The 26912-nt window shown below is 43.8% G+C and overlaps 1 protein-coding gene across 2 annotated transcripts in view; it reads right to left on the bottom strand.

The window, feature by feature from the left end:
• The window catches only part of LOC103187135 (uncharacterized protein KIAA1958), a 70848-nt gene extending 46206 nt beyond the window's left edge, over window positions 1-24642 (bottom strand). For both annotated transcript variants that reach the window (XM_042332642.1, XM_042332641.1), the window contains exons 1-2: window positions 24568-24642; window positions 1439-2621 (exon numbers count right to left, since the gene is read on the bottom strand). In XM_042332642.1, coding sequence (XP_042188576.1) covers window positions 1439-2585 — 1147 coding nt within the window. In that variant the 5' untranslated portion in view covers window positions 2586-2621; window positions 24568-24642. The remainder of the gene's footprint in view (window positions 1-1438; window positions 2622-24567) is intronic.
• Between the last annotated feature and the right edge of the window lie 2270 nt (window positions 24643-26912).

Genomic DNA, 26912 nt, shown 5'->3' with positions numbered 1-26912 from the left:
ATAGTGTTAATGTAGATACAAGGGTAGCATTGAGCCGTGGGATCCTTCACTCCCGAAGCCAGTGTTTGGCAATGTCAATGAAAGGAACCGTGTCACCAGAATGTCTTACATGGATCCTTTCTCTGAGGCAGAGCAGCCGAGTACTACCCCCACCACACTCTCCCCCATAAAAATATCAATTGTACTTGTGACCAAGTTTAGAACCAGAATCCCACAAAGCCACGTAATATATTAACTCAAGTTCCTCATAGTAATAACTTTGATCATTTTACTGCATCTATTTTGTACTCACACATGATTATCTTGATAAATAGGTTAGTATAAACCTGTTGTGTTATACAGCCTTTTTCCATATAGGCATGCTTTACTGAGTGACTGGAAAACCTAATCGACAATACAGTACATCCAAGGGCTAAAGGACACTTCTTGGGCCATATTGTGCCAATTTGCGGCAACTTTATCTGAAATTATGTTATGCAAGAGAAAATAAAATCAATGCGTTTTTCAGAAAGCAATCTGTATTTAGTGCAGAGGGTTTGAGTATGCAGTTAAGTGACATACATGCTAAAATATTCCAATAAGAGACGGGGAAAGTTTGGAATTTGTCACGTTGGTGCGTGCCCAGGTTTTAGACTGACTGGTTGATGACATATTGTGGCTTCTTTCCTAAAATATTTTCTTGGTAAACAGAAAGCTGTGTTTTTCAACCCTATTGCCAGATTCTGTTTAAAATGAACAGAATTTTCTTTCATGTAAACAAGCCTAGAAAATGTACTATAGAGGAGGGCCATGGAGGAAACTTGAGAGGCCAGCAATACCTTCAGTCAAGTCTTCATTACAATCTGTATTAGCTTTGGACTTGTCGTAGTCATCCTTGAAGGTCACTTGTGTACACTTGCATAATTGTGTTATCCAAGCTCTCCTTCCTCTTGCCTCAACCCACAAAAACAACAGGGGAATTGGAAAATGTGTGGTAAAAGATTAGCAATATTTCTTGGGTGTCATAATAAATTTCTGGGCACTTCCAAAAATTGATGACAACGCCTTTAAAAATGATCTATCTCCTCATGAACAAATCTAACTAAATATAGTTAGCTTTATCATAGCAATGAACGATTAACTACCTGGGGGAGCGGGCTCCAATACCCTGGGGGAGTGGCCTCAACCATCTAGGGTGCAAGGGGACTCAACTACCTCTGTCTGAACCAAAATAAGTGGATATATCTGATTTCAACTGTTCTTATTTTCATTTGAAACCAATATCTTCGAATCTTAGATTCCAAATGAATCCTAGAAAAAATAAAACAAACTGCCCCCCACCCACACACACATTTTACAGTTGCAGTAATAGGTTTGCGTGAGTGCACATGTTGAAAATTCAACAGTCAAATAATCTGTTACAAGAGAAGTTTTTTTCCCCTGTTAAAGACCGTCTTACCTGTTGCTGTTGATTGTGCACTGGCATCTTTGGCCAGCACTTGAAGCAGACTGGACTGCTGCTGACTGGAGCTGACTTCAGGTTCTGCACTGATGGGTGGAGACAGAGATGCTTCCCTGGAAGACCCTGTCTTTATCATTTGTATATCCAGGTCTTCTGAAGTATCCTGATCCTCTTGACCGGGAAGCTGCAGAGCTGATAACGGAATATTGATCTGCTGGTTGCCTCCAGAGCTGCTGACTGGCATCTGAAGAACTAACTGCTGGCCGGCTCCCTGCCCACTCAACTGGTTATGTGACACTATCGAACTCCGGCCAGATTTTGTGCTTACTGCCCTGGAGATTGTTGGTGGAATGACAGAAATACCTTGTGAATCAGTCTGTTCAGCCATATGGGCAGCAGGAAGAAGGGCTGAAGACTTGGTAGGCCCCAAATAAGAAGCTGGCCCAGACTTTGGCTGTGTTTTTGGCTTTGGTGTCAATGCGATTGAAGAGCCATTACTATCTACAGCAATTTCTGCATTCGCCACAATATAGTAATCTTCAGGTCTCTCTTGCTTGATCTTTTTGACAATGACGTCATTACTGTTTTCAATAACCAGGTTCGGAGAATTGGGTAACAGTGAAGGCCCTGCTTCTCGCCTTTTCCGTGAGTTTCTTTGATGCTCTAGCCGAGATTCGTAATCGCTGTCTTCATCAGTCACTGAGGACTCACACACCATATCGAACATATCGTCCTCGTACTCCACATTCTCATCAACCTCGGAGGGTTCACTGTATGAAAACTCACAGGAATCCAAATTCCTGGTACACTCTGCCTTTCCCTTTGAGAGTCTGCTTACAAATCTCTCCCCTGGGCTTTGATGAGCCTCGGAGGACACTGCTATTATGCTGGGACTATCAGAGTTAAAACTCCTACTGTCCTGATAGCATACCCGATCCTGGGACCCAGCCCGGCAGGTAGCAGTCAGCGGCCAGTGATAAGCATGGCCTGCACTGCAGCCCCACATAGCTGTCAGGTTTCCATGGGCCCCTTCAGTCAACAAGTGTTTCAGGTTTGGAATGAGACTGCATATAGTCCCATGACTGTGAGCCCAGCTGACCAGTTTGGACAGGTTTTCTGAACATGTGTGAAGGCAGTCTTCCATCTTGCTGGGCTTTTATTCCTTTTAATAGTCAATTTCCTAGAAAATAAACAAAACAAGATAAATCAGTGGGTTATTTATCACACAAAAGTTACTAAAGTTAAGCATGGAACTAAATCCCAAATACCAGAGCTGCTTCTCCAAGAATCCTTGTGGAAAATCACACATGACAGTAAAAACAAGCAGTTACATAAATAGACTTTTTTTAAACAGTTAATAATCACTGGCTGGTTTTGATAATAACTCTTCACAGGTACATATAAACACCCAAGTAGACAGATATACTCTGTCCACCACACATTTAGATTCAAAGTCGTATCATTTGCCCCTGGTACAGTATTATTTGAGAGATGTAGTTCACTGCAGTCTTTGCAGTTTGTACTCTGTAAAATCCATCACAATGATCTGTGATCTTCTTTGATAGCTCTCAGATCTTACTCACTGTAAGCTCTCTCTCAGTAAGCAGGCAACAGGAAAACTATTCTTGGTCACGGGGCTGCATTTGAACAAATCACACTCGAGAATCTTGCCTGCAATCTCACCATAAAACAAGGCAGCTCTTTGGATACATTGCTTCCTGCTGTATTTTGGATGGACTGAAATATATTACAGACTGCTACACAGCAAGTCTGAACTACAAGGCTTAACTGTTCTTGTTTAAGGTACATTTTTTTAACTATGGTACCATTAAAATGCAGTGAGCATTTTATTTTGCTATGAAACTGAAAACTATGTTTTATGTTGTGAACTTTTAAAAAACATATTTAACCCTTTATTTGCCAACAAAATACCAAATTCCAACAAATGCTTTGCAGAGGTTACATAAATAAAATCCGAGTGGAATGAGAAATTCTTATGAAAACAAATAGACCACAGTACTAAGGTCATTCATTCTCAGGCTAGAATGAATCTTTACAGATTTAGTTTTATCTCATTTTCACTCAGATGTGTGTACAGGGTGAAGTCAGATGCAAGTCACTCATCACCCACTCAATAACCTCTAATTGTTTCAAGGGGATAAGTGCTGTGCTTCCTATTCATTTCCTTGCAGCTTTTACAAATGGTTTATTCATTCTTCAGTACTTGGCCCTTTGGCCACTGATCTGTGTCCATTAAAATCGAAAAGGGAAATACTCTTACACATATAGTGAAATGCCGGGGGGGGCTTTTTTTCTGTGTAGGGTTTTTAAAACAAAGATTAATCACAATTTGCATAACATAGAGAAATTGTAACTTCTTGATGGGTGTATGTACAGAAATGAAATCTTGTTATGGATCTATTTACATGTGGCAGTTAAATAATTACCAGCTTCTAACAATCACTCCAGTCAGACTTTTGGTAACGTGTTTTTTGTACATGGTATTGAAAGCCAGGTTTGGGCACTGTAATTTACCGCATTCAAAAGCTGTATTGATGTCTCGATTTACATGGTTCAACTGAAACCATCTGATGTGGATATAAATGTGTATTACCCACTGATTACATGCTAATCATTTTACTTAATTACAACTTTAATTTGCATGAGGAAACCCCCATTAAAAGAGATTAGAAAACTATTGAAATGTACAGACAGAAGTCAGGATTTTTCCCAAATGTTGCATAGCAAGTCTTTTGTATCTAAGAGCAGATTTAACTGGAGAATCAGAGTTGTACAACACAAAAGAAGGCCATTTAACTCATTGAGTCAGTGGTGGCAACTTCCATCCATGGCGTTGGTGGGGACGGGGAATACACCAAGTCATTGATAACTTAATGAGCCCAACCTATGCTCATTAACACACACCATTTGAAAAGTCGGATACTGGTTTGTTAAGTAAGTGCCAATCTTTTAGTAACTGGAGACAATTGATACATTCCCCTATTCTGCAATAAACAAGCAGGGTGTGAGCGCAAGGCAAGTGCCTGAAAATCTCAGGAATTAGTTGGCACAAACTGCTCAGTTTGCACTACCGGTTAGTGCCATTGTCTGAGCCTCTTGATTTGTATAACTGACTTGCAACAAGTTCATCCACATCCTTTATTGTACATAGAAAATGTTCTTTTTAAAAAAACATAAAAGCCCTGTAGTGAAACTTCAATTACACATCCTATTGTAAAACCACGTTTTCTTTTGTGCTCTGTATTTTTCCATACTACACGGCATATAAAAGAACCAGCTTTATATTTGTCTCATTATAGTACTTAGAAAGGAATTACTACAGTTTTAGCCCACAACCTTTCCAAATCTTAGGAATTGTTTGATTTGGAAAACAAATCGGCCATTTTATATCTTTTTGAAAATGAGAATTTTGCCAAACGCCATTTAATGAACAAATTTCCAGTAATTACATCGACACCACTGTACAATTCTAAGTATCGAATATCAAAAAGCAAAAAAGGAAATTGAATCTTTGAATTGAATCTTTCTTGGAGTACAAAATATTTTGCAGCTTCTATCCACAAGAATTACAACTATCTCGTCATTAGACTGTAAATGCAACTGTAAAATTCAAGCACTGAATATTTCAATAACAAATGATTCTGAAAATAACAAGAGTTCTTCCAGTATCTTTCATTTTTTCTTTCTCCCCTCACATGAAGGAGCTGACTCGTGCTGGGCATTGTTTCACGATTGCTGGTTACCTTCAAATATCTTGTGACAAAGCTCAAGTGGTTATTCTTCATGCCTAAACACTATCAGCATGCTATGTGGCCACTGCAACCTAAAGCTCAACAACATCCACAATGTAACGCAGGTTAAACTAAAAGTTACATTGGTTCCAGAGATATATTCGGAACTCTATTAAACTGCTTCCAAAGTGCCATCAGCCAATGTACCTGATCCAACTGTTCCAGCAATTGCCAAACGATACTTGATCCAGGGGCAAGGCAGTTTTTGTCAATACAAACACAATTTTACATTTATATAATGCCTTTCACGTCAGAAGGATGTCTCAAACAGCGTTTGTGAGTTTTTGAACTTTGAATATACAGCCCACCCACATATCACTAACAGACAGCAATACAGTTTTTGAAGTCTAATAATTTCTCTGCAGAATATTCATTCTGAGTGCAGTAAGTGTTCTTTTGAATCATTTTGCTGAATGAATAATTAAATGAGCTGTGGTGGAAAGATTTGGCTATTTTTAGCTGGAGAGGATACAAGCCCTGCTGCAAGTATGAAGTGTCTTAAGCTGCATCTGTCCATTTGTCAGGATTCCACTCAAATAATATCTCATTCTCAGACAAGCAAACACTTCTGGCAAAGGCCGAAGTCTGCAAGAACACAGAGTTCAAACCTCTGACAGTACATGGATAGGAGGGCAATAATAATAGTTATTGTATTTGATATTTCATGTCCAGAGGATGCCTCAAAGCCCTTCACAGGACACACTGTAAAATGGAGTGACTATATTTCGTAGGAGAACGCAACAGCCAATTTGCAGACAACAGTGTCCCACAAACAGCCATGAAGTGAATGACCAAAGTCTTATATGGAGATGAAACCTTGTTCTGTGATGATGTGCACCATTTTATGGATCACTCGACAGTGAAGTATCTCACAAATGATTCGGCACTATCCAACCATCAAACGTTTGAAGGCAGTTGAGGTACTGCTCTTAGATCCTCACAAGTTTCGCCCACAAAATATAGAGTCAATTCACTTTACAGTATATTCTGTGAAGCGCTTTGAGATGTCTTGAAGATATAAGGTGCTATATCAAATGCAAGGATTATTATCCTTAGTTCTTCTTATTTGGTAATCAACCATCCGATCATTCGTTAAAACAAAATTAGCTAACTAAAGTAAAACCTGTTCAGTGTTGCATCTTTTAATGGTCCAGTAAATTTCTGGGTGACATATTTCATCCTGAATAGATCAGATCCCATCTTACTCCAATGTTTCACTGAATGCACTGCCCATCTAATCAATGAAAACAACAGTTAACTGTGGTGTGGTCAGGACCAGACCCTCCAGATATCTTTCAAGAAAAATATCAAATTGGGTAGACACTGATTGTTTTAATGCAAGACAATTTGTCAAACATTACTAACACATGTAGATCAGATATTGGAGCAAGATATTCCACCAAATCTTACTCTCAATCAATAATCAATGATAGTAGAGGGGGCCACATGTAATATGGCCCTTGACCTCTTGCATATGGTGAGCGGCCTCTTTGTACAACGCACGGAGATGCAGATGCTCACCGCCAGATGCCTAATGTTGCTTGTGACTGACTGAATGTCATAGTGAGTAGACCCCAAGCACTTCAGAGAGAAGGGGAATCCAGGCACGTGGAAATGCACAAGAATGTAAAAGACCATTAAAAGACCAAGTCATTTTCTAGTAATATTGCCCACTGTCCCTAATCCCCAAGACTGCTCTTGTTACCTTCTGACAGCTTCCCTCCACTACTCCCTCCACACTGACAGACTGTTACTGAGGCATGTGCACTCAAACATATTAAAGAGCTGCAAATAAACAGGTGCCTGCACAACTCACAGAAAGTATTTGTACCTATCCAACACTGTACAGAAATGACCCTTTATATCTTGCCTACTTTAATGGGTTTATAACACAAATAAAACAATGGGGATAATAAAACACAGCAGCTAATATTGACCAAATCTATATGATATACATGAGCTGCCGAGTTATGTTTCATTTGTACAGAACTCATTGCAATTTACATTTTCTGTATCAGAGCCAAATCCAGTGTGAAGTTTGGACTGAATCCAAATTCAAAAAGGTCAGGGCTGGAACAGTTTATATAGCTCTTGATAAATCTGCAAGGACCTTGAAGTAAGTCAGTTATAAAACCTTGCCGCGGTCACTTTCTGTAACTTTGCAAATTACTCTACTTCAATATCTCTGGGTACCAATACAATGTGAAATACAAGCAGACGGGGATACACAAAACATACAAAAATAATCTTTGAATTTTATTTTTCATAAAGGTGATGCAATCATATCAGATTTGTTGAGAACTTAAACTGACAAAACAATGCCTTGTGCAAAGGATATAGATCTTGTTATGCCCACAAACTAAAATGTTACTGACTGATTTACTTAAACAAAACATGGGTTCAAAGCACAGCTGCCTTCATCCTTCTTCCCTATAATATTCCTTGCATTTATGCAGTGCTTATAATATCAAAATGTCGCAAAGGAAAGTGTAGTCACTGTGTATTTGTAGATAATTCAGCAGCAAATTTGTTGTTTCACAAAGAGCCATGAAAGGACACTAAAACACTTCTCTTTTCAAATTGTGTTGTGGGATCTTTAACATCTGCACGAAGAGACAAAGGTCTTGGCTTAACATCTCACCAAAAGACGGTATTTCTGACAATGCAGCGCGCTCCCAGTACAGCCTGTGAACTCCAAGTCCTGACATGGGTCTTGAACACACAAACTCTTGATTCAGAGACAAAAGTGTGATCAATTAAGCCAATTTATTATTACTTCTTATTCAAGCTGAGACAGCAAATGTTGGCAGTCCATGGAGTATGGCAGGGAGCATTAAACCACGCACAAGAGTGAGAAACCATGGCTGCAATATCAGCTTTGTAGCTCAGGGATACGAAGGCCAATTTAAGGCTAAGACTAGCACTGCATTGCTCCAATTTCTGAACACAGCACAGATGGGACCAATGACTTCAAAAGAAAGAAAATTGGCAAACAAAATAACCCTGTTCATTGAAGTGGTCAGACAATGAGCAATTCCCATGTTGCAAATTCACAAACGAATTATATACATCTGTTTCACAAAAAGATGAATAACCAAGGCCGACAATACAAATCATGTATTGAGAACAGAATTAGACTGTTATCTGTGGTAGAATTCCTGTCATACCAAACAATGGTTTACATCTCTAAACTCTGGTCTTTGACACCCTCTCCTCAAATTATTTTTAAAATGATGTGTTAGGGACAGAACATAGCACTCTAACTCGGGAAAAATCTCTCCACTTACTTGTCAAAGCATTCAGCAGTCACGGGTGACAAATCAGCCTCGTAGGTGAGATGCATGTGTAATGTGAAAATGTTCTAGTCAGTTTCAAAAGCGCAAAGCCTCTTCTCACGCCTGACCAAAACCTAACATCAGTTTACACAACTAGCATTCGCATGGTTATCTACCGGTCTTATAAATAGAGAAACAAAACATTAACTACTTTCATATCTCAAATAGGTTAACGCTTGTTCACAGAAATCAAAATTACTCTTGAGAAAAAAAATTGTATGTGGTGGGGAACTACATGAGTTTGAAAGTACTGTGAAAACTACAGTACTTTCAAACTTAAAAACTTTTATGACTGGATTGGGAGAGGGGGCAATAAGCCAATCCTTCAACATTTAACTGTGTAATATTCAATTAAATAAAAATATGAACGGCCCATTGCATCGTCCGGATGAAAGATAATAAATATCTGAACTTTTGTCATTACGTTTGATTTGCGGAACACGATTTCAGGAGACTTTTTATCTCATCATGACAGATATTAGATTTCTAGAATAATTCTGCCGATGAAGGAACTGGTCTGGGTTGGGGCTGCAATCGGTATCTCTAAAGTGGAGAAATTAATTGCGAAACACTGTCACATAGATTCCACAAATCCTCACTTAAATATCAGCCATTGTGAAGTTATACAAGTTTGCACTGACTATAATAGGGAAACGTTTATTGTTCCTGTACCACAATCAGTATAATTAATTATTGATATTGAGTACAACTTAAAAAACTATTTCTTATAACAACCTAGATTCCTAGGATCAAGAGCATCACCTCAGTCAAATGTCTCTTTTGATAGGATTGGTCATGTAATGAAGTTGGGTTTCTGAAACTTTCTGGGGGTAAAAGGCTCTATAATACATCTAAGATGCCCAGCCCTGAGAAACGGCTACTGGGAGGGAGGCAGTAAATTATATATCTCAGTAACTTCATTCTCTTTCTCTCTCCTATTCTACATATCAACGAACACAAAGTGAAACAACATTCAGAAAGATCGCACCAGAATGATTGTACCAATGGGCTAAGATTCTGCAGTTCCCAATCCAGACATTGAATCGGCTGACTTATCCCAGCAAGATATACATTTTTAAAACCAAATGTACAGTCTTCACCTCTGTTGGAGCATCAGAATCCACGGTTTGGAAGTCAAAATGGATCATCTCCATTGGCCGTGTTCCCACATGAGCAAAGAGAATAAAAATCCATAAAATCACAAAGTAAAAAATGGCTTTTACAATAGCATTGTTTTCCTGAGAGTCGAAATGGCAGTGAAATATTGCTGTTATTTATTTTTCAGTAGTGCTCCTCGAGTGCACTGCTCATTTTCAGAGGTCTGAATTAGGAATGTAATGATATCAGATGCCACTTGTCGGACCTGGCAGGTGGCAGCGGTATTGGGTATCTGCAGTTGAAAGTGCATTGATACTCTACCAGATACAATTTAAAACTACTCAGTAAGCCTCTACAGGGTATGGTCATTTCATTCCATGGCTCAGGTTTCTGTACGCTCATATAGCCCATATCTCTCTGCCCATGAGTCACAGCTCATGAGACAGAGGCACGAAACAAATGCGTAGTGATTTCTAAACCTGTTAATTGTGGTCCAGGGGGCAAAAAAGGTAAAGAATTTAATTAGCACTCTGTGAAACTGAGAGGATTCTTAAAGTGTGAGTTGGGATATCAAAAACAACACTGGGATGTTTTTAATTAATACATTCATCTCACTGAAAATTAGCACCTTATAGGTTCATAAATAGACTTGTTTATTAATTAATTGTTTTTAGAAAAGTTTATTTTTAAATACAAAAAAGTTTCAGAGAATCTTTGCTTCTTCACCTCTCCACATCAACCACAGATCAAGCTTTAAGTTAATGTCAACCAAAGTTAAAACGAGGCTCTCTTCCAATGTAAGCATATTCTTTAAAATTCCATTAAAGTTTCCAATTATCTGGATTTACAAGCAGCTCCACTTTAGAAGCCTCGGTAGAATAAAACCCAAACAAAATTCAACTGTTTCTGCTTCACAGCCTCTGTCTGGGAGTATAGATTTAATTGACTGTACCTACCGCATCATTTAATAATGCCAGACCTTCTTCACGGGGATAATAGATGGCTGGTAGTGTGTTACAAGGCAATAATTCAGCCAAGCGCTGTGTGCAAAGTCAGAAACCATGAGACCAAAAACTTGGCATATGATCAAAAGAAACCACGGATCAAATTACTGCTTTAAACTCTCTGCCAGACATATGCTGGTGTATGTTTACTGTACTCAAATGTCTAATTTGTTTTCAAATATTAACACTCGCTTTTTAAGCTTTCTTGCTGTTGTCTGGCAAATGTGCTGAGAGTAGTGGAGGCCACGCTTAGGGGAAATCAGGTTATGAAACAATACAATAACATAGGACCTGAAGGTATTTGGCACCACTTTATCAATACTAAATCAAAACCCAGATTAACACAACAAGTGAAATTCCACTTATTAAAGATTAATAGAAACTGAAGACCAGTTATGTGGCACAGGACCTGAAATGTCTTTGTCATTGTATGCATGACCCTATCCAGTTCACATTACTTCCTGTTCCAAGTCATTTCTCATCTGGGATTTGAGGAACATTTCAGGACACTACAGTCATTGTCCAAGAAACAAACATTTTGATGGGATTAATTATTTCTCAGAATGATCTGCAAAGACCTGGTCAACCTTTTAAGTCATTATCTCATAATCTCTTCACTGCAGGGTACTATTTTTCAAAGCTCAAAAAAAGTTTTTCAAAAAAGTCACAATAAAAAAAATGAATCATGCATAACATTCTGCCCGCAAAATACAGTCAATCCACTTTACAGCATTTCCTGTGAAGCTTTGAGAGATATCTCAATGACGAGATAAGGCGTTATATAAAATACAAGGATTATTATATATCTATTTTTGCAGTTGAGATAATGATTTCCAAGAATGTTTGACTTTATAAGGTATAGCGTTGCTAGGTTGCTACACTGTGTCAGCCTAACGTTCTCATCTCTGAATCAAGATTGTCCCACTGCGAAACTTGATTTTGTGGACCAGGTTCAAACTTCAGCACAGTGCGCAGAGCTGTCAAAAATCCCATCCCTCAGATACTGTTCTGGCCAACAATCCTCCAGGTAAATTTGTCATTCACCTCATTCCTGCCCCTTCGCTGTGCACCAATGACCCCTACTTCTATCTATAAAAAGTCACTTATACTGGATAGTATTTTCCTGTGAAGGTCTCTGAGCAGTTTGTGTAAAGCAGTACAAGGCGGTATAAAAATAGTTATATTTATTATATTTTTCCTATTTCTATAATAAAAACATCTTTCTTACAGAGCTCCCTTGATGCCCGAGAGGCTGAATGTGTTATATGGTATGGTAATGTATCATATTGACCTGGTTCCATTAATTAGGTGATAATGTAATAATCCTAGCGTTTGATACAGCGCCTTATCACAACAACAACAAAATTACATTGTAAAGCACCTTTCATGTCAGGAGGATGTCCCAAGGCGCTGGACAGTCAGTGTTTCGGACCCGAGCTGGTGGGCGGGATTGAGGAGGGTGGAGGGCAGGGGGAAAGCGGGGTGATTGAAAGAACGGTCGAAAAGGAGGGTCTTGAGATGGGTCTTGCAGGAGGCAAGGGAGGGGGCGAGGCGGAGGGACTCACGTCAAGACGTCGCAATAAGCCTCACAAGATATATTGTAAAGTGGTGTAACTATGCTTATTTTGCGAATGTGCGGCAGCCAATTTGCACACAGCATTGCCCACAAACAACCATAAGTGAATGAACAATTTTATTTGGGGGAATGTTGGCCTGGACACCAGGAGAGACTCTGGAAATGTTGAAAACCCAGCTGCTATTACAAATAATTGTCCTGAAGCTCAGTGGTTAGAGCACTCGCCTCGCAGGTAAGAGACCTGGGTTTGATTTCCGGGAGGGCGAAATGTTGGGCAAGTTTCTTTGCTCCACATGCTTCTGTTTACCTAGCAGTAAGTAGGAACCCGGTTGTTATGATTCCTTCAAAAAAATAATAATAAATCGGTCACTCAATCCACGACTGTTCGTGGGACACCTCTGTGCGCAATTTGACTGCTGCGTTTCACCCACAAAATATAAAATCAATTCACTTTAGAGTATATTCATGTCTTCGAGATGTCTCAAAGCGCTATATCAAATGCAAGGATTATTATTATTTTGCTATTATTCTCAGTTGCTCACAGTGATCACAACAGTACTTTCGCTACACTGATTCTTGCTGAGAAGCCGAGAAAGAAAAATTGAGCCAGACTCCCCTCCTAAATCACCATTGAGGAAACCCCTGCTGAAAAGTATCTGTCCTTATCTAGAGCAGGGACAGGATCAAGCTTGTTGTGTTCCTCTCCATGGACAAATAACAGTATGACATTCACAGTCCAGGGTTCACATATGAAGAGAAACCGCACAGGCAAAAAAAAACTTGCATTTTTACAGTACCTTGTTGTGAAATATAATCCCGCTTATTGTTGCTGTAAGGTAGAGCTGATGGTGTACAGAATGTAACAAAACAAGGTTTGTTTGAACTGTATTCAACAACAACAAATTATACTTGTATAGGGCCCTTCACATCAGGAAGACGTCCCAGAGCGCTGGACAATCAGAGGTTTATGCAGCTGTCAGCTGAATGCGTTGTTATTCCGACCGAGGTGTGCAATAATGTTCTCATAATAATTGGTTTATATATTCATTGTCACATTGTATGTATTGACAGTCACATCTGTGAGAAGGTAGTTATGCAAAGTTGTAAAATGGGCTCACATGCTGAACTTTCAATATGGGATGTAAGATAGGAAGACGTTTGGTGCTGGTGTTGTGATTAGGGAAGTACGAGAAACAGCGCATTGTCATCATAAAGGTTCAGACATACAGGAAAGCAGAGCCGCCTTTGCCACAATCCACAAGAGCAGACCTCCCACTCGAAGTTCAGATGTTCAAGCAGAAAGGGAAATCACCTAAAGACTCCACTGACTGAATAATTCAATGTTTGGTATCGGTGCTCTCAAACTACAGTGGACTCAACAACCGCCACCAGCACTCTCAAACCAAGAGAATCCTTTCCCGGTCGGTGCGTGTCTGTCACCATAGTGACACAGTCTAAGTTAACCATAATTCCAGTCTGGCCGCACCTTACGTCAGGCTCAGCAGAGTGGTTAGTTCCATTCCAGCCGTTCCTTTATACCAACAATGTCAAGACATACGATAGGAACTATCTGTCAGGAAAGTTAGAGGAGTAAGGGGAAAAAACAATGTTATGGAATACTTCCAGTGAGCAGCTTTTGTAAGTCTAAAGATACTCAATTTCCATAGCAAAGCACTAACTTTCCCACAGAATAATCATAGTCAATATTTGCTCAATTTCTCATCAAGTTTAAAACAAAGCTGATTGAGTCAAAGAACCAATGGGGAGAATGTTTTTTTATATAAACGCAGTGAATTGTTATGACCTGATTCACTGTCTGAAAGGGTGGTGGAAGCAGATTCAATAATAACTTTCAAGGAGAACTGGAAAATAAAAAAAATTGCAAGGCTATGATGAAAAAGCGAGCTCTTTCAAAGAGTAGGCACAGGCACAATGGGCCGAATGGCCTCCTTCTGTGCTGTAGGATTCTGAGTCGCTCAATATCTTTCTGTCCTAAGGTGGAGCATACATGAATAGAGTACCTTCATTGCTTCAGCCAAGTGTTCATTCAATGACACATCAGCATCAGTCGCTTGCCTCTACACCAAGCAGAGACATGGCAGGTTAGCCATAGCAGCTACGCAAGATACTGGCCATTAAGCACAATACGCAGAGTGAGAGGATATAAGGAAATAACTGCAAGAGTCAGTCTGCATGAAGTACATTTTAAATACTATTTCCTGGTAAAAATGAAAGGATTAAACCTTCGGCTGACCTGACAGGTTCATTCTAGTTAATGGCTAAAGTACATTTTTTCATGTTTTCCCAACAGCAGTCAGAACACAGGAATGTGTAAGAGTAGAAAAGACCATTGTGGTCCATGTTCCTGGTCCCAAAGTGTACATTCCACAAAATCAATAGAGGTGTTAGAGTATTATTAGATTGCTTGTCCCCTGTTTATCAAGGTTCATATTCCACATTTTAAGGTACTGTAATTTCCAATGTGGGCCCCATTCCCCAAAGAAACATTATTTCTAATGTGGGACTCATTTCCCTAACAATGTCTGAACCAAATAATGAAGCTGTTTAACTTGTCTTCACCATTAACCTGAGCAGTGGCACTGCACCGCCATTCTGAGGTTCCATTGTCAGCAGCAGGCAACGTGGACTCTCTGGCGGGTTCCCTCTCACCACTTCTGCCTTGGTGGGAGTTGTTAACACTGATGGTAACTACTAGATCCCTACACCTGTATCTTCAGTGCAGGATGTGAGTTTGGAATTGGCAAGTTAAATCAGTTTCCCTGTTCCTAATAGCAATACAGCTGGAGCAATGCAATAGCAATGCAATTAATAAGCCCTGTAAGAATACTGAGGGTGGGTTTCAATGGACAGCATCAGTCTCGCAATAGATTGACATCTAGACTATACTCGATGTAATAATAATTAATACTTATACAGCGCTTTTCAAATAAGAGATAGATACACTGTTCCACAGCCAGCCCTCATCTTCAATAGTAGATATAAGCAGATTAATATTTCCCTACATTGCCTGTAGCTTCATGTTCAAGATATTAATTCTCGGTTGCACAAAGAAAAAAAAGATATGAGCACTACTTGTTGAAGAGGCAGGCATGTGGTATATTTGGCGACGCTGCTCAGCATGTTATCCTTGGCACTACTAAACAGAAGCACCAGTTGATCTGGGTAATATATTGGAATTCCTTCCTGTAAGATTAACATAACATACAAAGAATGTTTTCTAGAATGTAAAACGTTTCCTCCCCCCCCCATACTATCAACACATTTCACAAGCTGAGCGTCAGCTTTAGAGCTGCTCAGGTCTGTTTTGTTGCCAAAGTTACTTGGCACCAAGTGGTGGGGGGAGAAAACAATCACACTTAAGTCAATACATCTCAATACTCTTAATTTGTCATCTTAAATTGGTCTCAGGACCCAACGTTTACCCTTCTGTTATATGTGTGTACATGTGTATGTATAAACATGGCTGCTTCATACCAGGTGCTGTTCCTCTGCTTTATAAGCAAACTCTTATATTGGAGTTGCCCTATGTGTGTTAAAAAAATCCATCTAGTTCCTCCAAACACAGGTCAAGATTGGAAGGATGGATTTTTGGGGGTCAGCCAGGTACCTTGACACATGAGGAAACCCACCACTGTGCTTAAAAGAGCATCCAAACCAAATACGAGTTCTATGCCTCCCATCAGGACATAGAAATTCATGTGTATTGGAATGGAATGTGCTCTCTCTCCTTGGAGGGACATATCCTGCTTACCTAATTTCGGAGAAAATTAGGCACAGGCCGACAAGAGCAAAGGCCTACAGTATACGTTGGGGGACTGCTGGATTTCACCAGCTAAAATTGCATAAGTTGCCATTGAAAGTAGTATCTGACAAGGTTTCCGGCTGCTTGTCCAGCTAGGACTCCTCTACCTGTTTCACCCTAGGCTTGCAAGGTTAACAGGAGCTGAGTTGGAAGTGTCCTTGGCCCTGGTGATGATATGCAACAAGTCCTACCAATGAACCAGGCTGGCTGGGCTGCCTGTCATCAGTGCAACAGTGAACACGAAAGCAAATAAAGAATGAGACAGTATGACAGGGAACAATAATGGTGTTGAAGAAAATAATAATAATAATAATCCTTGCATAGTGCCTTATCAGGTCTTCAAGACGTCTCAAAGCGCTTCAAGATGCCATATTCTATGGTAAAAGGCAAGGTTGAAGTCCAGTAGGAGCACAAGAAACAAGAAAAAGCAGTTTCAATAACAGCAGCGTACCTCTATCATTCTTGATGGTGGCGGGATTTACAAAAATAAATACTAAAGCAGTTGAGTCAAATCATAGTTAAGTATAAAATTAAATCTCATGGTTTTATGTGAGGGTGCTATTATGACATTCACAGCATGCATTGCCTGTTACCCTAAAATGAGTTTCGTGTGCAGCTTGTAAACTCTGCATCACCTCTGTTAAATTAAAATGGATCAGTCAAGTGTCAACCAGAATCACTAGTAAGTAATGCCACTGAGCTATGGCTGTCAACCAGTGCCTGACAAGATGTAAAATTCATAATCATGCTGCCCATCTCGACCACTTGGCTTTCTGTGGCTGTACAAATGCTGCGCAGAAATGCAACAAATTAGGTTTTATTAGTTTCAAGAATTCTGACAGGATAATTTCAACCCATGTTGTCTGTTCCACGCATGACTAGAGGATTGAGGGAGGAGTGAAAGACGAGGAGCATGTTACAAGTGCCATCGTACACTGCTGATAACAACAGGAATTCAATGCATTTGGTTTCCGAAAAGAAACAAGATTGCAGGCTTCCTCTCCTTGATCACAATGAATACGCCAGTCTATTGTTTTATACTGTTCGCAGATTCATGATGGTTAAGAGTAGCAGAGCTCCAATTCATTTAGACTTTGTAACCACTTCCCACAGTACACGCTATACGGAGTGGTCAGAGCTACGATTACATAAATACGTTTTGCATTTTTTTCTTCTGTGTCACCCAACATCCATGCACACTTGGGGGGAGGGGAGACGGGACGACAGCACTTTATTGCATTGGCTGATTGTCTTCCCCCTTCCCTTCTAACTTCATGGGGTTGAGGCCCACAGCGTCATCCCATCTCCTCTGCCGCAAGTGAAACTAGCTAATTCAGCACTCAAATCTGGAATCATACCAGTCGGTATCACATTTTCTAGATTTCTTAAAGCACTTCACAGAATGTACCGTAAAGTGGATTTACTATAAATTTTGTGGGCGAAACCCAGCAGCCAATTGCACACAGCAGTGTCCCACAAACAGTTGTGGATTGAGTGACACTTTCTGTTTTTAAAAGGAATTATTACACCTGGAAAGACGATCTGCCATTTGACTAACAATCAGGTTCCTACTTACTGCGAGGTAAACAGAGGTGAGTAGAGTAAGGAAACTTGCCCAATGTTTCGGTCGGATAATATGGCAAAGCTCATAAATCATAAGTTGACTTAAAAAGTGCAGGTATCTAAAATAAGCTGGTGAGTTTTAGCAAGCTAAAAAAGACAAACACCCAGCCAAACGTGTTGTATTATCTATAATGGAATTTAGGCACATTATACAGTATATCAAATCTAAAGAATAAACTGTAGACGGCTTTCTCCATTAAGAGTACATAAAGTATATTTTCTCACATGTATACATTTTGCATTTCCTCACATGTATGTGAATATATGAATTTGTGACAGGGTGTGATCTTAGATTAGGAGAGAGAAATGGGTTAGGGCTGGAGAGAAAAGGGGAGGATTAGAAGCCATAGGAAAGAGGTGATAGCCAAAGAGAATAGGAGGATGGGGCGATGGAGGGGGAGAACTGAGAGAGGGTCAGGGGGGATGAAAGAGCGAGAGGGGGGGGTGGGGGGTGGTGAAGGGCTCTGGCAGAGAGAGGTTGGGAGGCTCCTGGAGAGAGTGAGGCGGGATGGGATACAGGTGTTGATGATGTGGTTGCACTCAGTGGGTGTGTTGTGGTTACTCACACTGTGTATGTGTTGTGCTTTCACACTGTGTGTTGCTGTCACATTGTTAGTCACACTGTGTTTCTGCCTTGCTCTTCCACTCTGTTTTGGTTTTGTGGTTGCTCTCACTGTGTCTGTTGTGGTGTGTGTATTATGGTTACTCTCTCACTCTCCGTGTGTGTGTGATTGCACTATCACTCTGCTTGTTGCTCTCACTGTGTTGTGGTTGTCTCACACTGTGGGTGTGCGTTATGGTAGCTCACATACACTATAATAAAATAATAATAATGCTTGCATTTGATATACATGTTGCTCTCTCACTCTGTGTTGTGATTGCTCTGTCACTCTGCACATTGCTCTCTCACACTTGTGTGTTGTTGTTCTCTGTCACTCTGTGTATTGCTCCCATACATTTGTATAGCACCTTTCACGGATGTCCCAAGGCGTTGGACAGACAGAGTTATGGACCCGAGCTGAGGATCAGGGTGAGGGAGGGTGGAGGGCAGTGGGGTTAGCAGGGAGATCGAAAGCATGGTCGAAGAGGAGGGTGTTGAGGTGGGTCTTGAAAGTGGCAAGGGAGGGGGCGAGACAGAGGGACAGGGGATGGAGTTCTAGATGGTGGGGGCAGAGTGGCAGAAGGCCCGCCCGCCGATAGTGGGGCGAGCAAGGCGGGGGATGCGAAGCATGCTGGATCCTACTGAGAGGAGGATGCGAACAGGGTGGTGGGGGGTTAGGAGGTTGAAGAGGTAGGGGGTGAGCAAGACCATGGAGGGCTTTGAAAGTGAGGACCAGGATCTTGAACTGTATCCTCTGTGTAATGGAAAGCCAGTGGAGTCGGGCGAGGATGGGGGTGATAGGGTCCCGGAGCCTAGTGCGGGAGAGGACACGGGCTGCAGAGTTCTGGATGATCTGAAGCCTATGGAGGGAGGAGTCGGGGAGGCCGACAAGCAGTGAGTTTGCATAGTCGAGCAACCACAGCACACAGTATGAGAGCGAGCAATACACAAACACAGTTATAGTTGCTTTCACAAACTGAGTTTGTGGCTTCCTCTCACACACAAACTGTGTGTTATAGTTGCTCTCTCACATGGGTTGCGTTCTCTCTCACTGTGTATTGATTTCACACTGTGCTGCTTTCTCACACTGTTTTTGTATATTGCTCACTCTCATACTGTGTGCTGTGGTTGCTCTCTCTCGCACACTGTGTTTGTGTATTGTGGTTACTCTGTGCTTGTTTGTTGCTCTCTCACACACTGTGTATTGTGGTTACTCTCTCTCTCACACACACTGGATTGTGGTTGTTCTCTCTCTCACACACTGTATTATGGTTGCTCTCTCTCTCTCACACACACACTGTATTGTGTTTGCTCTCTCTCTCACACACACTGGATTGTGGTTGTTCTCTCTCACACACTGTATTGTGTTTGCTCTCTCTCTCTCTCACACACACACACTGTGTATTGTGTGTGTCGGCCTTCCCAACTCCTCCCTCCACAGACTGCAGATAATCCAGAACTCTGCAGCCCGTGTCCCCTCCCGCACCAAACTCCGTGACCCCATCTCCCCCGACTCCATTGGCTCCCTATCCTTCAGAGGATCCAGATCAATATCCTGGTCTTCACCTATAAAGCCCTCCATGGCCTCGCCCCATCCTACCTCTGCGACCTCCTAACCCCCTACCAACCCGCCCGCTCCCTCCGCTAAGCCGGCTCTGGCCTGCTCCATGTCCCCTGACCCACCATTGGCGGGAGAGCCTTCAGCCACTCTGCCCTCAACCTCTGGAATTCCATCCCCCAGTCACTCTGCCTCACCCCCTCCTTAGCCTCCTTCAAGTCCCGCCTCAAGACCCTCCTCTTTGACCATGCCGACCACCCCCTCCCCTCTCCCCCACTGACCTCAGCTTTTGTCTGAAATGCTGTACATTGTCCAATGCCTTGGGACGTCCTCCCGACGTGAAAGGCACTGTACAAATGCAATTTTGTTGTTGTAGTTGTATTGTGGTTGCTCTCTCTCTACCACACTGTGTACTGTGGTTGATCTCTCACACATACTGTATTTGTGTGTTGCTCTCATACACGGTTTGTGTGTTGGCTCTCTCACACTGTGTATGTATTGTGGTTGCTCTCACACTGAATCTGTGTGTTGTTCTCACACACAACAACAATAACTTGCATTTATATAGCACCCCTCACGCAGGGTAGAGTCCCAGAGCAAAACACAAACACACTGGGCGTGTGCATTGCTCTCTCTCGCACATATACAGTGTTTATGTGCTGCTCTCACACACTGTGTACTGTGGGTACCCTCACACGCACGCACTGTGTACTGTGGGTACCCTCTCACCCACCACTGTGTACTGTGGGTACCCTCTCACCCACGCACTGTGTACTGTGGGTACCCTCACACACACGTACTGTGGGTACCCTCTCACCCATGTACTGTGGGTACCCTCACACACACGCACTGTGTACTGTGGGAACTCTCTCACACACACACTCTGTGCACTGTGGGTACCCTCACACGCACGCGCTGTGTACTGTGGGGACCCTCACATTCACACACTGTGGGGACTCTCTCTCACACGCTGTGTACTGTGGGGACTCTCTCACACGCTGTGTACTGCGGGGCTCTCTCTCACACGCTGTGTACTGCGGGGACTCTCTCTCACACGCTGTGTACTGCGGGGACTCTCTCTCACGCTGTGTACTGCGGGGCTCTCTCTCACACGCTGTGTACTGCGGGACTCTCTCTCACACGCTGTGTACTGCGGGGACTCTCTCTCACACGCTGTGTACTGCGGGGACTCTCTCTCACACGCTGTGTACTGCGGGGACTCTCTCTCACACGCTGTGTACTGCGGGGACTCTCTCTCACACGCTGTGTACTGCGGGGACTCTCTCTCACACGCTGTGTACTGCGGGGACTCTCTCTCATGCTGTGTACTGCGGGGCTCTCTCTCACACGCTGTGTACTGCGGGACTCTCTCTCACACGCTGTGTACTGCGGGGACTCTCTCTCACACGCTGTGTACTGCGGGGACTCTCTCTCACACGCTGTGTACTGCGGGGACTCTCTCTCACACGCTGTGTACTGCGGGGACTCTCTCTCACACGCTGTGTACTGCGGGGACTCTCTCTCACACGCTGTGTACTGCGGGGACTCTCTCTCACACGCTGTGTACTGCGGGACTCTCTCTCACACGCTGTGTACTGCGGGGACTCTCTCTCACACGCTGTGTACTGCGGGGACTCTCTCTCACACGCTGTGTACTGCGGGGACTCTCTCTCACACGCTGTGTACTGCGGGGACTCTCTCTCACACGCTGTGTACTGCGGGGACTCTCTCTCACACGCTGTGTACTGCGGGGACTCTCTCTCACACGCTGTGTACTGCGGGGACTCTCTCTCACGCTGTGTACTGTGGGGACTCTCTCTCACGCTGTGTACTGCGGGGACTCTCTCTCACGCTGTGTACTGCGGGGACTCTCACATTCACGCTGTGTACTGCGGGGACTCTCTCTCACACGCTGTGTACTGCGGGGACTCTCTCTCACACGCTGTGTACTGCGGGGACTCTCTCTCACACGCTGTGTACTGCGGGGACTCTCTCTCACACGCTGTGTACTGCGGGGACTCTCTCTCACACGCTGTGTACTGCGGGGACTCTCTCTCACGCTGTGTACTGTGGGGACTCTCTCTCACGCTGTGTACTGCGGGGACTCTCTCTCACGCTGTGTACTGCGGGGACTCTCACATTCACGCACTGCGTACTGTGGGTATCCTCACATTCACACACTGTGGGGACTCTCTCTCACACACACACACTGTGGGGACTCTCTCTCACACACACACACACTGTGGGGACTCTCTCTCACACACACACTGTGGGGACTCTCTCTCACACACACACATTGTGGGGACTCTCTCTCACACACACACTGTGGGGACTCTCTCTCACACACACACTGTGGGGACTCTCTCTCACACACACTGTGGGGACTCTCTCTCTCACACACACACACTGTGGGGACTCTCTCTCACACACACACTGTGGGGACTCTCTCTCTCACACACACACTGACTCTCTCTCTCACACACACACTGTGGGGACTCTCTCTCTCACACACACACTGTGGGGACTCTCTCACACACACACACACTGTGGGGACTCTCTCTCACACACACACTGTGGGGACTCTCTCTCTCTCACACACACTGTGGGGACTCTCTCTCACACACTGTGGGGACTCTCTCTCACACACTGTGGGGACTCTCTCACACACACTGTGGGGACTCTCTCACACACACTGTGGGGACTCTCTCACACACACTGTGGGGACTCTCTCACACACACTGTGGGGACTCTCTCACACACACTGTGTACTGTGGGGACTCTCTCACACACTGTGTACTGTGGGTACTCTCACACACACTGTGTACTGTGGGTACGCTCACACACACTGTGTACTGTGGGTACTCTCACACACTGTGTACTGTGGGTACTCTCACACACACTGTGTACTGTGGGTACCCTCTCACACACTGTGTACTGTGGGTACCCTCTCACACACTGTGTACTGTGGGTACTCTCACACACTGTGTACTGTGGGTACCCTCTCACACACTGTGTACAGTGGGTACCCTCTCACACACTGTGTACAGTGGGTACCCTCTCACACACTGTGTACTGTGGGTACCCTCTCACACACTGTGTACTGTGGGTACTCTCACACACTGTGTACTGTGGGTACCCTCTCACACACTGTGTACAGTGGGTACTCTCACACACTGTGTACTGTGGGTACTCTCACACACTGTGTACTGTGGGTACCCTCTCACACACTGTGTACTGTGGGTACCCTCTCACACACTGTGTGCTGTGGGTACCCTCTCACACACTGTGTGCTGTGGGTACCCTCTCACACACTGTGTGCTGTGGGTACCCTCTCACACACTGTGTACTGTGGGTACCCTCTCACACACTGTGTACTGTGGGTACCCTCTCACACACTGTGTACTGTGGGTACCCTCTCACACACTGTGTGCTGTGGGTACCCTCTCACACACTGTGTACAGTGGGTACCCTCTCACACACTGTGTGCTGTGGGTACTCTCACACACTGTGTGCTGTGGGTACTCTCACACACTGTGTGCTGTGGGTACCCTCTCACACACTGTGTGCTGTGGGTACCCTCTCACACACTGTGTGCTGTGGGTACCCTCTCACACACTGTGTGCTGTGGGTACCCTCTCACACACTGTGTGCTGTGGGTACTCTCACACACTGTGTACTGTGGGTACCCTCTCACACACTGTGTGCTGTGGGTACCCTCTAACACACTGTGTGCTGTGGGTACCCTCTCACACACTGTGTACAGTGGGTACCCTCTCACACACTGTGTGCTGTGGGTACTCTCACACACTGTGTACTGTGGGTACCCTCTCACACTGTGTACTGTGGGTACCCTCTCACACACTGTGTGCTGTGGGTACCCTCTCACACACTGTGTGCTGTGGGTACCCTCTCACACACTGTGTGCTGTGGGTACCCTCTCACACACTGTGTGCTGTGGGTACCCTCTCACACACTGTGTACTGTGGGTACCCTCTCACACACTGTGTACTGTGGGTACCCTCTCACACACTGTGTACTGTGGGTACTCTCACACACACTGTGTACTGTGGGTACTCTCACACACTGTGTACTGTGGGTACCCTCTCACACACTGTGTGCTGTGGGTACTCTCACACACACTGTGTACTGTGGGTACCCTCTCACACACTGTGTACAGTGGGTACCCTCTCACACACTGTGTGCTGTGGGTACTCTCACACACACTGTGTACTGTGGGTACCCTCTCACACACTGTGTACTGTGGGTACCCTCTCACACACTGTGTACAGTGGGTACCCTCTCACACACTGTGTACTGTGGGTACCCTCTCACACACTGTGGGTACCCTCTCACACACTGTGGGTACCCTCTCACACACTGTGGGTACCCTCTCACACACTGTGTACAGTGGGTACCCTCTCACTGGCACACACTGAGCTGAGCGCTGTCACCCTTATTGTGTCTCATTGTCTCGCGGGGGGTAACGGTCGGCGCTCGAGCAGACAGGCGGCGGCGACAGTGCGCAGACTCCGCGCAATCACACCCCACACACACACACACACACACACGGAGATCAGAGAGAGGGCGCGGGTGCGCCAACAGCCAGAGCCCCCAACCCGGCCCAGCCCAGCCCAGCCCGGCCCAGCCCGGCCCGGCCACCCCCCGGGAGACAGCTGGTGAAGAAACCCACACCCACCTGCTCCTCCATGGGAACGCGCTGCGCCGCCCTCACTCCGTCTTTATAATCCCCGCTCCGGACTGGCTGACCCCCGGTCCGGCCCGGCCCGGCCGCCGTGTCCGGGAGCCGCTGGTGTATGTCGGTCGGTCGGTCGGTACCGCGGGCTCTGACGCTGCCTGGCCGGCCACCCGCCCGCCCGCCCGCTCGCTCCGGCGGCCAATCGCTCGCTCGGTGTCTTGGAGCCTTCGCGTTATTCTCCTGAGCGGAACTGAAGACGCAGCCGGACGGACCGCACAGAGCGTTCGTATCAACACCGGAAGTCAGCTTCACCGCTCGCGAGGGGGGGGGGGGCGGTGCGGCAGCAAATAGCGCCCCCTTCCTCTGTGTCTCTTTGTGTCCGTCCCGCTCGCACACGTACACCTTCCGCGCCTGCGCACCTCACCCGGCACCTGAGAGGGTGAGGAAGCGGGACTTCATCCGACAGCGTCCGTCTCTCTCTGCGCCTGCGCGCACTCGTCCACATCTGGGCAGTGTCCTCACTGCCAGCAGCCACAGCTGGTGCTCAGTGCAATGTCACGGACACATCAACAAGAGCCCCCCCCCCCCCCCACACACACACACACACTCACACACACACACACACACTCATTGTTTCTTTCTCAAACACAAGAAGATGCTTAAATATGGTTTGCAACACAAAGTGGAAATATTAAACTTCCTTAATATAACTTATACTATTGCAATACTTCACCTAATTCGGGGCTCATCACGTTATCCTCTGTACACCAACTTGGTTTAACACAGTTTTGTAATAGGAAGTCACTTTCAAATGTTTTACTAAAGTGGGAATAGTTCGCCCTCTTCTGGATAGAGGGCTTTGAAGCAGAGCTATGACTTTCGTCGGAATGATATATAAGGGAAACATTCCTACAAGTAAATAGATCAATACAGAATTTCTTGTTTTCATAGTTTTTTTTAAAAAAAATGATGTATATACATACCTTTTAGGTTTTATCATATAAACCTTATTTTAATCAAACAGAAAAGCAAATAATGCATTACAGTACAATCAAAAAAATCACAATATAGTTACCTAAAGCTTTATCTTATGGAGGTTGAATTACTCACTTGCGTATTTTAACCCCATTTAATATGAATGTAAAGCCTACAGAAATAATAATCTTTTAAAAAAAACAATAATAATTTGGTCACTCAATCCACGACTGTTTGTGGGACACTGCTGTGCACAATTGGCTGCCACGTTTCGCCCACAAATATACAGTCAATTCACTTTACAGTATATTCTGTGAAGAGCTTTGAGAATCTTGAAGACTTGATAAGGCGCTTTATCAAATGCAAGGATTCTTCTTATTATAAATGTTTCTTTCAAAAGTTCTAAATTCATACTTGTTTTGGTTTTCTCAGTAAATATATAACAAATTGGATACCTACAGAGGAACCTTTGGTTATAAACAAACTTGCTGATCAGGCTGAAGGTCCATTGTTGGTCAGCAGAGTTCAAGGCTGGATGAGATAAATGGTTGATGAAAACTGACATGAAAGGCGCTATATAAATATAAATTTGTGTGTAACTTTGTGTCTCTTTGACTGCAAACTGCTGTATAAATGCAGTTTGTTGTTTGATGTTGTTGAGGTACAGGTTCTAGGAACACGGTTTTACTGTGCAGTATTTTAGTGGTTGTGTCACTGGGGGTGGTTGGGGAGGGGAGAGATAAACTTATCACGCTATAGTGGGTGAAATGCGAGACAAAATAAAAGTTATTTTTCTACATGTGTTCTGTCATCCACTCAGCTAAGTCTCAGCTAACGTACACCAGAGCTCTCTTCCCTGAATAACGTGCACCGGAGCTCTCTTCCTTTGTCCCCATCTCTCCCTGAGATTGATAGATTTTTAAAAACTAAAGGGATTAAAGGATATGGGGATAGGGCAGGTAAATGGAATGAGGTTAGAAGATCAGCCACGATCTTATTAAATGGCGGGACAGGCTCGAAGGGCCTATTCCTGTTCCTATTTCTTATGTTCTTAAAGAAAGTTTTCCTTAATAGTTGATGGGATTGCCTTTCCCTCAATGTGGGTGAAAACAAATAGATCGACTGTGGGTAACACACATTAAGTTTACTAATCTTGATAAACTGTTATCTTATAAATAATTCCCCTACCCCCGGGTTTCGCCCACAAAATACAATTTATTCAGTTTACAGTATATTCTGTGAAGCACTTTGAGACGTCTCAATGACATGATAAGGCGCTGTATCAAATGCAAGGATTATTATTATATTATTCCCCACCCACTAGGGTTTAAACCCAAAGAAATCAGCAAGCTATTTACTGAGAATGAGTG

Source organism: Callorhinchus milii, unplaced genomic scaffold (genome assembly GCF_018977255.1).
Source record: "Callorhinchus milii isolate IMCB2004 unplaced genomic scaffold, IMCB_Cmil_1.0 Scaffold1, whole genome shotgun sequence".
NCBI classification, from domain to species: Eukaryota; Metazoa; Chordata; class Chondrichthyes; order Chimaeriformes; family Callorhinchidae; genus Callorhinchus; species Callorhinchus milii.
Note: the sequence above shows the minus strand (reverse complement) of the source record. Positions and strands in the feature narration are given on the sequence as shown.